We start from the raw sequence: 13,662 nt of genomic DNA, 5'->3' as shown, positions 1-13,662 counted from the left end.
TAATTAATATTCATAAAATTATCCTTGTGACATAACCACACCCACAAATAATTAGTTAACGCCCATTTATATTTTATAATAATGTTAATGAATGAAGAGATATTTAAGGATCAAGATTCATTAGTAATAAGGCCTCCTAAGGTTGTTCTAAAGAAAAAGAAAGTTTCAAACAATAGTATTGTTTTAATTTTACAAGTGGATTAGGTCGGAATCGATAAGCAAGCATCATTCTTTTTCTAAACACATCAAACTCGTCATCTCAATCTTTAGCATCACTGGGTTTACTCATGCCTACTACACCACTATGATCAACAGATACATTATCTCTAACAAATGAAAAAATTAAAAAGCAAAAAGACAATTTCATGTTAAATATCAGTAAAACAGTATTAGTGTCAGTAAAACAGTAGCCAGCACAATATCTATTGTTTTATTCAAGGTTTTATTCAATTGTTTCTGTAAATAGTGCGTCATATTTGAACTCCTTCATTGGACTCTTGAACTTGTAGCATGTTACAAAATCAATAGTAGCTTGACAACCACCCTAGATATCAGAAAGACAAAATTATTGTTTATAAGCAACTAAGAATATACATAATGTTATAAAGGCAAGATGCCATCAGTTACAAGCAGTATCACCTAGTTTATATACACAAAGGATAGCTATGTGTACATCTACATGTACAAACTTTCCAATTTTAATTTTTAATTTCACACTATAACTGCACAAGATAATATCTATCACTTGATAAAAATTACATACAGATATGATAGTATCATCATCATGTCTATCTGAGAATAGGTGTGTGATTGAAACCATGCAGGAATTAGACTTACAACAAGGTATAGGAAGATGGCACCCCATAACTCGTGATTTGGAATAAGCTCTTTTTCTTTCTTCCCTCTAATGGCCTGGACAAAAACACCAACAGAAATATATAGAGCAACCACACCAAAGAAACTGAAGGAGAGAGAGAGAGATAAATAAAAAAACAACGCCTTGCCTCCCCATTAACTTTCTCTTTCTCTAGTCCAGCCCTCTCTCATTCTATAAGTGCATGTACACCTCACGTTGCTATTAATATCCAGCCAACCATTGAGGAGGGTGATAAAGTTGATGGTGATGAAGTTGATGGTGATGAAGTTGATGGTGAAGTTGATGGTGATAAGGTAGGAGATGAAGAACCATTATTGCAGGCACCAGAATAGTTAAATCGAACAATATACTATACAAAGAAAAGTTGCACAATAAAATAGACACAATAACCATACAGAACATGAATGAGCAATATTAGCAGAGGCATATTTAGTGGCAGCTTATGACTTACCTCACAGTCTTTAAACGTTGGTTCAGCTGTTATAAACTGAGTGATATTTCCAAGATTAGTATTATGATCAAAAGTCCAAACAGCATCTTTGCTGCATGTGAATACTAGCGTGGAGAAGAGGCCATCAGGACAGTCTGTTGTGTTACTACCATGACCATATGTAATGGTGAAGCCATCACCACCATCATCTATTAAGAAAGAGATTTAATAATTTTTTTATTGACACAATTACTTTCAAAAATCTTCTGGCCTTTGTCAAACCTCCCAAAACTAACAGGATTAGAGCCACTTTGACAGAAAGCTGAGTTGTAGCACAGGCCATGTGGTATTTCTTTGCAGAAAGAAAACAAGAAACTGCAAGAGCCTTGGCCAGTGGAAGGATTATAACAGTCTTTAGCTGGTACCGTGGCTGTCCAAGCAACAGGTCTAATAGTTATCACAACAGAATCAATTACAATAATAAGGAGGAAACTGTCACTTCACCACTTACTCTGAGAGTTTTTCAATGTCGTAGCCATCAAATTTACAAAGCTGCGGATAGATTGGCTTTTGAGCAATACAGGCACCGCTGTAGTTGAGAAACATTAGGTACTGTGAGGAAAAAACGAGAGGGAAATGAAGTAAGAAGAAAATAGAGATAAGGGGAGACAGAATAAAAAGAAGGGGGGAGAGAGAAGGAGAGTACATTACCAAGCATTCATTATCAATGGCAACAAGGAATCCATTAAGGAACCGTGTGATATCAGGATCATATGAATCCCACTGTGCAGCTGGGTCACACTGAAAGAAAACAATCGTTTCTGTTTGATTGCATGCTCCAACTGCACTTCCATTTTTATAGACAAATTGAAATCCTAATGTACCATCTGCCGAAAGATAAATAATCAATAGTACTACTGTACTATGATAGATCTACACACTCAGGAATTTAACCTGAGGCAACCATACAATAGAAATACAATTAATAGCCCAAGGGAATGTGCAGGTAAGAGATTATGTAAATTACCCATTTGATTTTATTTTTGGCAATCATTACATTTATTTGGCAAACTGACAAACCCAAGTGGACAAACCATTGAAATTTTCAAGCAATACACCACATGAAATTTAAGTCACCATAATAGCATTATTATATTCAATGCTGCTATCTTTGCTGGCAATAAATGGTTGATCTACCCCACTAACATTACAATCAATACTTACTTGCTTCATGAACGATAAGCGTCTGTTTACCAGTATCGTGCTCAATGCTGGGAACTACATTAGTGATAACCTGACAGAAACCAGTATTATCAAAAGTGCTACTGCATGTATCAGGAGGCAGGGGACCACAGACTGAAAACTTGATAGTACATTTTTTGTCCGAAGTACCTCCAGCACATTGGGTTGGATCAGATATGGTAGAGTACCAGAGTGGTTGCCTACAGAGAAAGGAGGAGGGTAGCTTATCATAATAATAATAATGTGCAATCATGTAGCACGAGGCTGTACTTTTTCAAGCTAGCCACATCATATACATCGTGCTCCCCGCATATCTCAACTTGTGCAGAAGCTTTCTCCAATGAGAGAGAGATCAGCAAAATCAGGAAAACCATTCCAGCGATTCCTTTATGTAAAAACATTTTTCTTCACTTGGGCTTTGGTTGCTAATAATAATCTAATATTCATAAAAATTATCTTTGGTAACATAACCACACCCACAAATAATTAGTTAATCCCTATTATAATAATGTTAATGAATGAAGAGATATTAATTGAAGGATCAAGTTTCGTTAGTAATAAGGTCTCCTGGGGTTGTTCTAAAGAAATAGAAAGTTTCAAACAATAGTATTGTTCAATCTTACAAGTGGATTAGGTCGGAATCGATAAGCAAGCATCATTCTTTTTCTAAACACGTCAAACTCATCATCTCTCTCTTTAGCATCACTGGGTTTACTCATTCCTACACCACTATGATCAACAGACACATTATCCCTAACAAATGAAGAAAAAATTAAAAGCAAAATGGCTAGGAGGAAATTCATTATTTTTTTCTGATACATATACATGTTACTAAGTTGTGTAGCAAGTCTGAGCTGATTCCAGTCAAGCTTGGATTTTTTTACAAATTTTTACAATTGTTCCAATGCCATGTACTGTATTGTAGTGCTTGTCAGCTCATGAAGCTCATGCTGTTTAGCTCACTTAGCATGCTTTGTGGGAAACCCTGATTGTCACTAACTGTTTTATAGGTGCTTTGATGCCATCTTCATTAGATCCTAGTCCTTCTCCTTCCTTCCAGCCAGCCTTTTGCAACATCTTGTACCCAATGTTGCTCTCTGTTAGCTTCTTATCATTATAATCTGATAATTCTGTGAACAATAATACCAGTCAGGATACTATTAGTATATGCATTATGCACACATGCACAATCAGGATATCATTTCAGTATATTAACGGTAAACATCAGTATACTTTATCGACTGTCTTACCAATTTTGTCTTTGGCAGCTTTCGTCCTTTCCATAAATTTAAGAAACTCTTCCGGAGGCAGAAAATCGCCAATGAAATGTTTCCCTTGAGCAGCAGTGGTGAGTTCTTCGGACTTTTCTAAAGAAAAAAATTAAAAATTATTGCAAGATGCAATCGCACCAGCTGTCATTTCCATTTCCTTTGCTCTCATCATGTGTTCTTTCTCAGTCGAAGTAAACGTTTTAGCTTCTCTGTCAGCCTGAGGCACACCCCTTGTTGCCTTCTGAATCTCAATTGTAGCTCTGTGCAGCTAAGAGGAATTTAAAAATTTAAAATAGTGCAATTATAATTTAAAATAATAGCCATTTTAATGATAACTACTACCTCTTGCTGCTCAATTATTTGCTGCTGCACTCTTTGTATCCTTTCGTCCATATTTGGAGTGCTGAACGAGTTAATGGTTGACATCACTAACTGCTCATCTGTTGAGGGCTGACTCCAGTCGCCCCAACGACTCTTCCTCTTTGGCTTTGAAGCACCTTCTAAAACCCGAAATATTGGAAGATTTTTATCATTAGATGGTTTTTATCAATAAAATTGTGTACAATCACATACCGCTTGTGGAGGGAGCTGTCGTTTCGTTACTGGTGTTCACATTGGTCTCAGTTTCTACAGTGGAGACTACTCATATTGGAAGGTGTGATTTTTGTTATTAGGAAATGGCGTCGTGGCACCTTTTGATTTCTTGGTTCCAGGTGGGTGGAGTTTCATGTTCTTCCTTCTCCCGGGGATTGTGGGTCCAGGGGGAGCAGTGAGCTTCTTCTTTTCCTTTTCTTCTTCTTTTTTCTTTTTCTCCTCCTCTAGCTTCTTGAATCTCTCCAGAAAGTTCCCGTCATTAGAAAAAAGCTCACCTGTTTCTTCACCTTCTTTGTCAGCCATGTTTATGGGCGTGTCTTTGAGATTTTAAGAGACACGCCCAGAAAATGGCTGATAACTGAATGGTTTAATAATTATTATTAATTATAGGTGTGGTTCACAAAATGTTCTCTAGGTTTTTTCTCTCTTGCAGCAAACTAGCCTCTTCATTTGCAAGATACAATGGTCCCAACCATTATTTTAATAATAGTGTGGTCTTTAAACCACCCTCAATCCTCCAACCTGTTAGATTCGTTAGATATGGAATGGAGTATCAGCCCAACAGCTACAAGAGGAAGAAGAAGCATGGTTTCCTATCAAGACTGAGAACAAAGAATGGGAGGAAAGTCCTTGCCAGGAGAAGAGCAAAGGGAAGGAAATATCTGTCACATTAGAACTCAAGATGAAAGCAAGAACCCACCCTGTACCTGTTGTATATAAATAATTGTAAAAATCTATTCATGTCTATCTTATGGTGTAATTATTATGAATTAAAGTAAAAACTAAAAATGTAAAAATTTAAGAAAAATAAAAAATTAATGTCATGTAAGCTCCACCTATTTTGGGTGTGGTCAGCCGGCTGTCTGTCAACAAAGGAGAGGCTCTTCTTCTCTTTACTTCAGTAACAAACAACAATACTATTATGACACGTAAGTGGTTACCTTATTTATAGTTGTTGCTTTTTGGCTGTTGATGGTTTCTTTTTGAGAGAGACATGTCTTCCAATAGGTGGAAATCAGAGAGAGTTGGCAAGGCAGAAGAATGCCAAGAAACAATCAGAAATGTCGAAAAAGAAGGGATCAAGTGAGAAAGGTGGAAATAAAGGAATGAGTTTGGAAGAGCGGAGACACAGGTTAGCTATTGTATAAGTATAATTTTAGATTTGAGACTGTTCTTATGTTTGTCAGTGCATTACATGTATATAAAGCACCTCAGTCACAAAGTAATATAATGTAATCTTGAAATCTGAATCCAGCTTTATTGTTCTTATCCTGGTACTATAAGTGGTTATTATACATGTTCTATCTTTCTATGTTTCAAAAAATTCATGTTAATTATGCTGATTTAAAAATATATCCTTGGCAGTTGGTATCTTAGTTTTGATCAATTTTGAACCTGTAAAAATAACCAGCAATAGAATACGAAGTTGAGATTGGGTTAATTTCCTCATTTTATTTTCTAGAGATGCAGAAATAATGAGAGAAAAGCAGCTAAAGAAAGAAGGTGGAAAGTAGCAAAGGATCATTTTCCTATCAGCTAACTTTATGATTTATGAGCCTCTTCCAACAAACTTCATCACATAATTGAACAATAAAAACTGTATTAATTATGTTTTGTTTATTTTATTTATGTTTATGCTTTATGTCACATTGATTATTTCAAGATAAATTAATTTCGATAAAAAGTTTTATCTGTTGAAAAAAATTCATCATTACCGTAAGTATGACACGTAGATCTAATTAACAGAATACCGTATTTATCTAATAATTTTCTATTTTATGGGATAGCAAAGAAATATTTAATTTGACAGTATCGACGCTAAAGTCCAAAAATCTGGAGAAAGTCAAGTTTGAGAACCCTTTGCGATACCACCCACTACAAAAGTTTCTCGAACAGCTAGAAAACAGATGAAATGAGCTCCAGAAACTTTTTCCCGCTTCTAGTGAGGAGAGGTAAGGAGAAACTAGCCACAGTAGTATCATTATTTTGACTTTTTTGCCATAGCAACAAGACAGAGGAGAGTCCTTTATTGTCAGAGGCCGACTAGAGGAGAGGAGTTTCTTGGACACTCTCTCTATTTCCCTCTCCTCACCAGCAACTGTCGTTATCTGTCGAATGGAAATGACTGGTACCCTGGGGGTAGTAGGAATGGGCGTGGACAAAATGGAAAGGGAAATGGGGACTTTGTCTGCCCAAAGTGTGGCTCGACATTCCGTAGACCTCCGGCAGTGCTATGTGAGTTCTCGGGTTCATGGATATTAGGTTTTTAAAATTGGTTTCTCTTTTTCAGCTCAGACAAAATTCATTCAGTGTGACAGCTGCAATTATCTCTTCCTAGTCGGGCGTGGACGAGAAAAGAAAGAGAGTCGGAAGACGGAAGTTCAAAATGTCCCTTCACCTAAGAAAGTAATTTAATACATGTACTACAGTCAGAATCCTTCCTCAAATATAAATCTTGTCTCAATAATTAAGAAACCTATATGGCAGATAAAGTACAATGTATCTTAAATAGAATCCCTTGTACGAATAGGAAATATTAAATTATGTAAATTTTGTATAGAAGACTGATTTTTTATTTAAGAAACATATACATGTACATGTACATGTATATGCATGTACAGTACAGTACCTTGATATGTTATAGAGATAATTATGGCTACTCTTGTTCTGTGTTACATGTACATGTACTTTTGTAGATTTACGACTATTTGAACAAGCATGTGATTGGCCAGGAGCACGCCAAGAAAGTCTTTTCTGTCTCTGTGTACAACCACTACAAGAGGCTGAGCAATAACATGGCGTCTGGTTCGGCGAGATCATTCTCTTTTCAAGATAAAGAGACTGATGAAGAAGATCAAGTCACACAAGGTTGGCCAGTATACTGAGATATACCGAGAATACACTAAGATAGTTGCATGTGATTCAGTCATGTTTTACTAAAGTATCCAAAGTTTGTGTATGGCTTTTGTATTGAAAATTTAATTGCGTTAATCAATGTTTTGTATTACCTTGTTAGCAGTGATTTACAAATTAGATTATTTATTTTAACCGTGTACATAATGTACATTTACCTGTACATGATACATGTACATGTACTTCTACATGTAGCTTATGGGCAGAACATTTCATCAGTAGTTGAATTGGACTACGAGGACTCGGAAGAAAGCTACTCTTCTCCTCCTCCTCCCTCCTCCTCCTCCTCCTCCTCTATCTCCGATGTGAAACTAGACAAAAGTAATATTCTTTTACTAGGGCCAACTGGATGTGGTGAGTTCTGGTGTATATGTACATGTATGAATAATTCTATTAACTTGATTCTCTTTCTTTCTGTAGGTAAAACACTGCTTGCACGTACCTTGGCAAATTTTCTTGACGTTCCCTTTACCATATGTGACTGTACCTCATTAACTCAAGCTGGATATGTTGGAGATGATATTGAGAGTGTCATTGCCAAATTGTTTTATGTAAGGGAAACATCAGCCATGCATGTACATGTACATGTACAATAAAATGCATTATAACATATTCCACTGTTGTATGCTTGTACATGTACATGTACTTCGTGTAGACAAAAAACATAAAATGTATCACATGTACATGTACATGTACATGTGATACATTTGTACAGTACATGCATGTGATACATTTGTGACTTTAAACAAAAGGTTTTTTTTAGACAAAGCATTTTATTATTATTTTGTTATTTTTCTATAGGAGTCTGGTTTTAATATAGACAAAACACAGAGAGGTTGGTACTGTATATTGTTGGGATATTATTATTGGGATACTTTTGGAATATTTTAAGGATACTCTTGGGATATTAGTATAAAGCACGTTATTTTTTTAGGTATTGTATTCCTTGATGAAGTGGACAAGATTGCTTGCATGAGATCCTTTCATCAAGTAAGGGACGTTGGAGGAGAAGGCGTCCAGCAAGGACTTCTCAAGATACTGGAGGGCACTACAGTCATGGTCCCAGAGAGAAGCTCAAAGAAGATGAGAGGAGACACTGTTCCCGTCGATACAACAAATATACTGTTTGTTGGATCTGGGGCTTTCACCGGATTGGATAAGATAGTTGGAACTAGACTGAATGAGAAGGTAAGAGGGAGAGAGAGAGAGAGGGAGGTGTACATGTACATGTACATATTAGAGAAAGTATACATATTAGAGAAAGTTAGGGTTTTCCTTTTTTTCTAAAATCTTAAATGTATGTTTTATTTTCATTGTTTTGTTTTCACATTGCTCTAATTGTACATGTACATGTAGTTTCTAATATTAAAATTACATATCACACAGCACTGAGTACATGTACTGGACATACATGTACATGTAGATGTACAATGTACATGTACATGTATGCATTTTCTTTATTCTTATTTCTACATTGTAAATTAGGCTATTGGATTCGATCTTACTTCCTCTCCAAGTCTCACTCCTTCCTCATCGCCAGCAGAGGAACAACGTGAAGACGAAGAGAAAAGGGACTTTTACCTCCGCCAGGTCCAATCAAACGACCTCATGGCCTATGGAATGATACCAGAGTTCATTGGACGACTGCCAGTGGTGGTTAGCCTGAGTTCACTCAACGAGAGCATGCTAGTGGATATATTGACTAAACCCCAAAACTCATTAGTGTCTCAATACAATGTTCTGTTCAACATGGACGGGGTATGTGTATATAACTTTAGTACATCATAGCTGCACATTTCATGTACATGTACACTGAGAATTGAAACAGAACTCTCTCCTGTGTACTATTGCATATGGTCTTTGGCCTGGGTTTTTTTAGCAACTTTTAAAATTTGTAAAAAAATTCAATTTTGATTGGATTCAGCTCAAATTCTTGGAATCATTTCAATACATACATGTACATAATAATAATTATATTTAATATTGCACATGATGTACATTGCATAAGATTCTCTGAATCTATTTTATCAGGTTAAGCTCACATTCTGTGATGAAGCGCTTCAGTCAATAGCTAAACAAGCACTGGCTAGAGGGACTGGAGCAAGAGGACTGAGATCAATAATGGTACGTACATGTACATGTACATGTAATAGATGTACATGTACATGTAAACAATTTTTGAGGCCATGATCTGAAACTATACAGTACATGTACATTTGAGTAAATCATGTTTAGTTACATTGTATAATGTAGCTGACATTTTAAAAAAGAATTAAAAATGTATTAATGTGTCTCTTGGCTTCTTTTTCTAGGAGCAACTGTTGCTGGATATAATGTTTGAGATTCCTGATTCTACGATATCTGCTGTTCACATCACTCGCTCGTCAGTGGAAGATGGGACTCCACCCATTTATAAATACAGAACTGATGAACAGCAATCATCAATAGCATTACCTTCAAATGGGCAGTATCAGGTTGGATCAGCTAATTAATAAATAGCAATTTAAAAATTATTATTATTATTATTATTGATATTAATATTATTATCGGCATAATCTCTATCTTTAAAGTTCATCTTATAAAATATTTTTTCAACTTCATTTTCGTTCAGCCATTTTGGGGGCGGGGCACAAAACGACCACGCCCATCCAGAGCAGCACAACGCATACCGCATTGCATGAAGATATATTGAGAAAGTCACGAGATCTTCAATGGGATAATGAGAAGTGTCTCTCCTTCCTAATTGACAATTTTCACACCAGTCAAAATAGGTTTGGGCATCAGTAACTTGAGTATAGTCGATTTTCGGTAAAACTGGCAAAGATCTACAGCACATGTAAATGTACAATAATAATTGTGTGAAGTAGTTGTCCCTTTACTTTTCACTATGACCACCGTACTTAATGTCATTCACAATTGGGTATCCTATGAAAGGATGAGAACATGTGACTGACATGTGACAATGGTCGTACCAAGATACTGTAGGTGAGCCCTTATCTGATGAGTGACTCCGGTAACAGGCTGACATGACACTATAGAATAATCCTCTTCTTCATTGATTGAGACCCTCTCAAATAGAGTTATTGCTTCCTTACCTGTAAGAAAATACATGTACATGTATGTAGGAGAGAATATACAGTAAGGCAGGGTTTCTCACAGAATTTAGCATGGCGTTTAGCTTCTTGTTAAAGTTGCTCAAAATATTTTTTATCAAGATAGGAAGGATAGCATTCTTATTACATTTTCTGATACATATACATGTTTTATGTTGTGTAGAAAAGTTTGAGCTCATTCCGATCAAATCTTGATTTTTTGTGGATTTTTAAAGTTGCTCAAAAATCGAGCCAAAGTCCCTGTACTATAGTAAGGGTCTCGAGCCAAATTTCGCCAAAATTGAAAAGGAGAGAATTCTTCATTTTTGTAATATTTTTTGATACATAATTATACATGTTCTTGTGTTGTGTAGCAAGTTTGAGCTGATTCCGATCAAAATTAAATTTTTTATGAATTTTTAAAGTTACTCAAAAATTGGGCCAAAGTCCCTGTACTATAGTACAGGGTCTTTGGCCAAATTTTGCCAAAAATGACTAGGAGAGAATTCTTCATTTTTATAATTTTTTCTAATGCATATACTTATTTTTATGCTGTGTAGAAAGTTTGAGCTCATTCCGATCAAATTTGAATTTTTTACGAATTTTAAAAGTTGCTCCAAATGCCATGTACTGTATTGTAGTGCTTGTCAGCTCATGAAGCTCATGCTGTTTAGCTCACTTAGCATGCTTTGTGGGGAAACCCAGCATATGGATATACCCAGTAATGAATGACTACATGTACATTGTGCAATACATGTACTATTACATGTACAAGTACATAATGATGATGAAATATCCTACATACTGTGCCTCACTACAGTGTGACTAAGAATCAAAGGATTATGTCATAGACTATGTAGTCTTGTATGATTATGTTTACTAATATTCTAATAATGCATTGAGTCATCACATGTGTATTAATATTGCACTAAGGTAATTTACTAAATGAGGCTTGAAGAGAACATGTATATGTACATGCAACTCGTCTCAAACAAGACACTTTATATGACAAAGGAATGACCGCTATGCAGTCTAGCTGTGACTCATATCCTTAAAAGCAGCTGCTTATGTAATTCAAATAAATCACATGTCTCCTGATAGTCTGGAAAAGTCCATAGTCTACCCCTTACAATCACTTTACACAGGATAAGTATTGATATCATGTATCAAAGCAATGAATACATGTACATGTATACGAATGTGCATGTACATGTACATGTACATGTCTGAATGTGTGGTGTAAAATGTAAATGATTTATTATGACTATCAAATGATTAGGGCTCTTTGGATCACCTTTTTCATCTGCTTGATATCTCAAAGGAAATTGGCTCTGTCTATTTAAACATTGGTCAAGTTTAATGACACCAAGAGGGAATATGCCCTGTATGATGAAAAGAAAATAATAAAAGGAAGAAAAATGAGGGAGAGAGAAAACACTTGATGTATGTACATGTACATTACTTTGACTTTAGCTACATATTCTTTCTTTATAGCCCTGCTCTTCAATCCTTCAGTAAAGAGTGTGGCCGACTTTTTGTTTCTTCCGAATATCAGAACACCAGACACAGGCCTGTCCAACCTGTTTTAAAACTGGTTTTATCAGTCGTTTCTCTTTGCCCTCTCCTTACCTGTGAAGCGTCCTTAGTCTTTCCCCTCCTAACTCGTCAAAAAGATGAGGTCGGTCATGCTCTAATATTTTAAGAACAGTGTTCTTCTGTTTGAAGACAAAAGAACGTATTGTGATGATTAAAATAATTATCTAAAACTTCAGACTTCTATTTGATGTACATGTTTAATAATAGCTACTATAGTATATAAAAACTATATCGACCATCATGGATTATTTGCCGAGTGGCTTTGTATAGATAAAAACTTTTAAGTGCATGCACTTCCTGTCCTATTACCCTGACAGCCAAAAGCTACAATATCTAATCACTAAACTCTAAAATGAGCTTATTCTTATATCTGTTGTGTCTGATTGTTGTGTCACTTGTGTGGTGGTATTGATTCGAATTGAGGGGTCAGTTTGCAGCTGTGTATTGTACCTCCCTACCTCCCTAATTCATTCATAATGATCTAATTTCAACAGTAAATGTGTTGTTTTTCAACACTGGGACAACTCCCACCCAAAACATGCACACACCAACAAAGACAAATGAATTACCATTGTTAGTATAATGAATATATATTACACACAAAGGCACTTACATAAAATAATTCACTATTTCCACTATTATCAATTCAATACACTGTGTACATTATTATGTACATGCATGCATGCATTATTCACCCTAAAAGAGCTGACTGGATGTACCGGTATAGAAGCTGGTTTATTGACTGCTACTAGGTCATCAGTTATATCAATTACATTGACTGGATCAGATAAAACCTAACAAAATGAAAAAAATAATTATTACAAAATGGTAGCTATTATTGCAAGAAGAGGTAGAGTTTCTTAAGGAGTAACGGTAACGTGAAGTTATACATGTACATGTGGACGGTGTAATATTAATATCAAAGGGGAAGGATTTGTTGTCATGCATTAGACAAAGGTTGCATGAGTTGATATACCTCTGGTTCATGGAAATGAAATGTATATGAAATTATGTCTGATTGCTTTAGTATGCGAGCAGGAGTTGCTTTCTCTCCCGACACAAGTAGACGCCCACTGTCTATTTTCACAGGAGGATGGAAATGGAAATGGCCAATGTACTAGGATAACAGAATAATAATAATAAAATAATTGAAGTTTTAATGAAATTATTACAATAGTGTGACGATGGTAGATCACGATTAATAGTATGAGGATGAAATTTGATAGTCAGCATTGGAAGGAGTAGAATTACAAATTGATAAGAAAATAATGACATTATTATAAGTAGTGGGTTGGGCAGCTCAATCTGATTCAATTAGACACACAGTATTGATAGTAAACAGCTCGTTTCCTGAGCAATGTATCCCAACTGTACGTTCATTCAGCTCTTACGTCTTGTAGCGGTTTCCCGTGCCATTCTGGCTGCACTCTCAGCATAGCTTTATGAATGTATGGCGTAACGATTCTGTACCCATTGGCGAACGCATAGGTCATTTTATGTCACGTGGTCGTGGAAGTTAAGTTTTTGTGCAATGATTGGGTGTGGCTGATATTGCAGAAACCTATGCGTTATAGTAGCTATGCAAGTATGCATGCATTTATAAAGGAGCAGCAGATGGTAAAGCTTTATAAGTAGACAGGTGGAGCT

General features: G+C 35.8%; 4 protein-coding genes and 1 long non-coding RNA gene across 7 annotated transcripts in view; 2 read left to right on the top strand and 3 right to left on the bottom strand.

Moving 5' to 3' along the window:
• LOC100641932 (uncharacterized) overlaps positions 1-2,923 on the bottom strand; it is a 5,548-nt gene extending 2,625 nt beyond the window's left edge. Inside the window, exons 1-4 of the mRNA XM_019996695.1 lie at positions 2,820-2,923; positions 2,532-2,749; positions 2,019-2,194; positions 1,819-1,919 (exon numbers count right to left, since the gene is read on the bottom strand). Coding sequence (XP_019852254.1) covers positions 1,819-1,919; positions 2,019-2,194; positions 2,532-2,749; positions 2,820-2,923 — 599 coding nt within the window. The remainder of the gene's footprint in view (positions 1-1,818; positions 1,920-2,018; positions 2,195-2,531; positions 2,750-2,819) is intronic.
• Positions 2,924-3,049: 126 nt separating this feature from the next.
• LOC100641679 (SURP and G-patch domain-containing protein 1-like) lies at positions 3,050-5,055 on the bottom strand. The gene is made up of 8 exons (XM_019996732.1): positions 4,513-5,055; positions 4,394-4,459; positions 4,163-4,320; positions 3,959-4,088; positions 3,800-3,916; positions 3,550-3,679; positions 3,173-3,302; positions 3,050-3,127 (listed from the first exon to the last, which is right to left on the bottom strand). The coding sequence occupies exons 1-8, from the start codon at positions 4,715-4,717 to the stop codon at positions 3,101-3,103; spliced, it is 963 nt and encodes a 320-aa protein (XP_019852291.1). The 5' UTR covers positions 4,718-5,055; the 3' UTR covers positions 3,050-3,100.
• Positions 5,056-5,941: 886 nt separating this feature from the next.
• LOC100641552 (ATP-dependent Clp protease ATP-binding subunit clpX-like, mitochondrial) lies at positions 5,942-9,927 on the top strand. Of its 3 annotated transcripts, none has more exons than XM_019996726.1 (11): positions 5,942-6,366; positions 6,419-6,649; positions 6,705-6,820; positions 7,111-7,282; positions 7,550-7,681; positions 7,748-7,878; positions 8,129-8,162; positions 8,262-8,515; positions 8,813-9,085; positions 9,359-9,451; positions 9,640-9,927. In XM_019996726.1, exons 1-11 carry the CDS (start codon positions 6,327-6,329, stop codon positions 9,817-9,819), a joined length of 1,656 nt encoding a protein of 551 aa, XP_019852285.1. In that variant the 5' UTR covers positions 5,942-6,326; the 3' UTR covers positions 9,820-9,927. The 3 variants fall into 3 exon arrangements, with proteins under 3 accessions (XP_019852285.1, XP_019852284.1, XP_019852283.1); XM_019996725.1 differs by having other exon boundaries at positions 7,547-7,681; XM_019996724.1 differs by having other exon boundaries at positions 7,523-7,681.
• Positions 9,798-13,538, bottom strand: LOC109582110 (RNA pseudouridine synthase 7-like). Its single transcript, XM_019996727.1, has 9 exons — positions 13,407-13,538; positions 12,992-13,132; positions 12,711-12,809; positions 12,049-12,134; positions 11,882-11,999; positions 11,714-11,801; positions 10,300-10,422; positions 10,207-10,252; positions 9,798-10,152 (listed from the first exon to the last, which is right to left on the bottom strand). The coding sequence occupies exons 1-9, from the start codon at positions 13,506-13,508 to the stop codon at positions 9,831-9,833; spliced, it is 1,125 nt and encodes a 374-aa protein (XP_019852286.1). The 5' UTR covers positions 13,509-13,538; the 3' UTR covers positions 9,798-9,830.
• LOC109582111 (uncharacterized) lies at positions 11,781-12,302 on the top strand. The gene is made up of 2 exons (XR_002184917.1): positions 11,781-11,862; positions 11,914-12,302. It is a non-coding gene; the product is annotated as an uncharacterized LOC109582111 (long non-coding RNA).
• Positions 13,539-13,662: the final 124 nt, after the last annotated feature.

This window comes from Amphimedon queenslandica, unplaced genomic scaffold (genome assembly GCF_000090795.2).
Source record: "Amphimedon queenslandica unplaced genomic scaffold, v1.1 AMPQUscaffold_13401, whole genome shotgun sequence".
Classification (NCBI taxonomy): Eukaryota; Metazoa; Porifera; class Demospongiae; order Haplosclerida; family Niphatidae; genus Amphimedon; species Amphimedon queenslandica.
This window is presented reverse-complemented; position numbering and strand designations above follow the sequence as displayed.

What these genes read in the sequence shown, in the direction of transcription:
- LOC100641679 (XM_019996732.1), bottom strand. Translation starts at nt 4,717, where the DNA reads ATGGCTGACAAAGAAGGTGAAGAAACAGGTGAGCTTTTTTCTAATGAC. An exon ending in AAATAATTGAGCAGCAAGAG is followed by an intron (nt 4,089 to 4,162) that starts GTAGTAGTTATC and finishes AATTCCTCTTAG; the next exon opens with CTGCACAGAGCTACAATTGA. An exon ending in ATCAAAGCACCTATAAAACA is followed by an intron (nt 3,303 to 3,549) that starts GTTAGTGACAAT and finishes TTCATTTGTTAG; the next exon opens with GGATAATGTGTCTGTTGATC.
- LOC100641552 (XM_019996724.1), top strand. Translation starts at nt 6,327, where the DNA reads ATGAGCTCCAGAAACTTTTTCCCGCTTCTAGTGAGGAGAG. An exon ending in CCCGCTTCTAGTGAGGAGAG is followed by an intron (nt 6,367 to 6,418) that starts GTAAGGAGAAAC and finishes TTTTTGCCATAG; the next exon opens with CAACAAGACAGAGGAGAGTC. An exon ending in TTCTGTTCAACATGGACGGG is followed by an intron (nt 9,086 to 9,358) that starts GTATGTGTATAT and finishes CTATTTTATCAG; the next exon opens with GTTAAGCTCACATTCTGTGA.
- LOC109582110 (XM_019996727.1), bottom strand. Translation starts at nt 13,508, where the DNA reads ATGACCTATGCGTTCGCCAATGGGTACAGAATCGTTACGCCATACATT. An exon ending in ATCCAGTCAGCTCTTTTAGG is followed by an intron (nt 12,135 to 12,710) that starts GTGAATAATGCA and finishes GTCTTCAAACAG; the next exon opens with AAGAACACTGTTCTTAAAAT. An exon ending in GGCTCACCTACAGTATCTTG is followed by an intron (nt 10,253 to 10,299) that starts GTACGACCATTG and finishes ATCCTTTCATAG; the next exon opens with GATACCCAATTGTGAATGAC.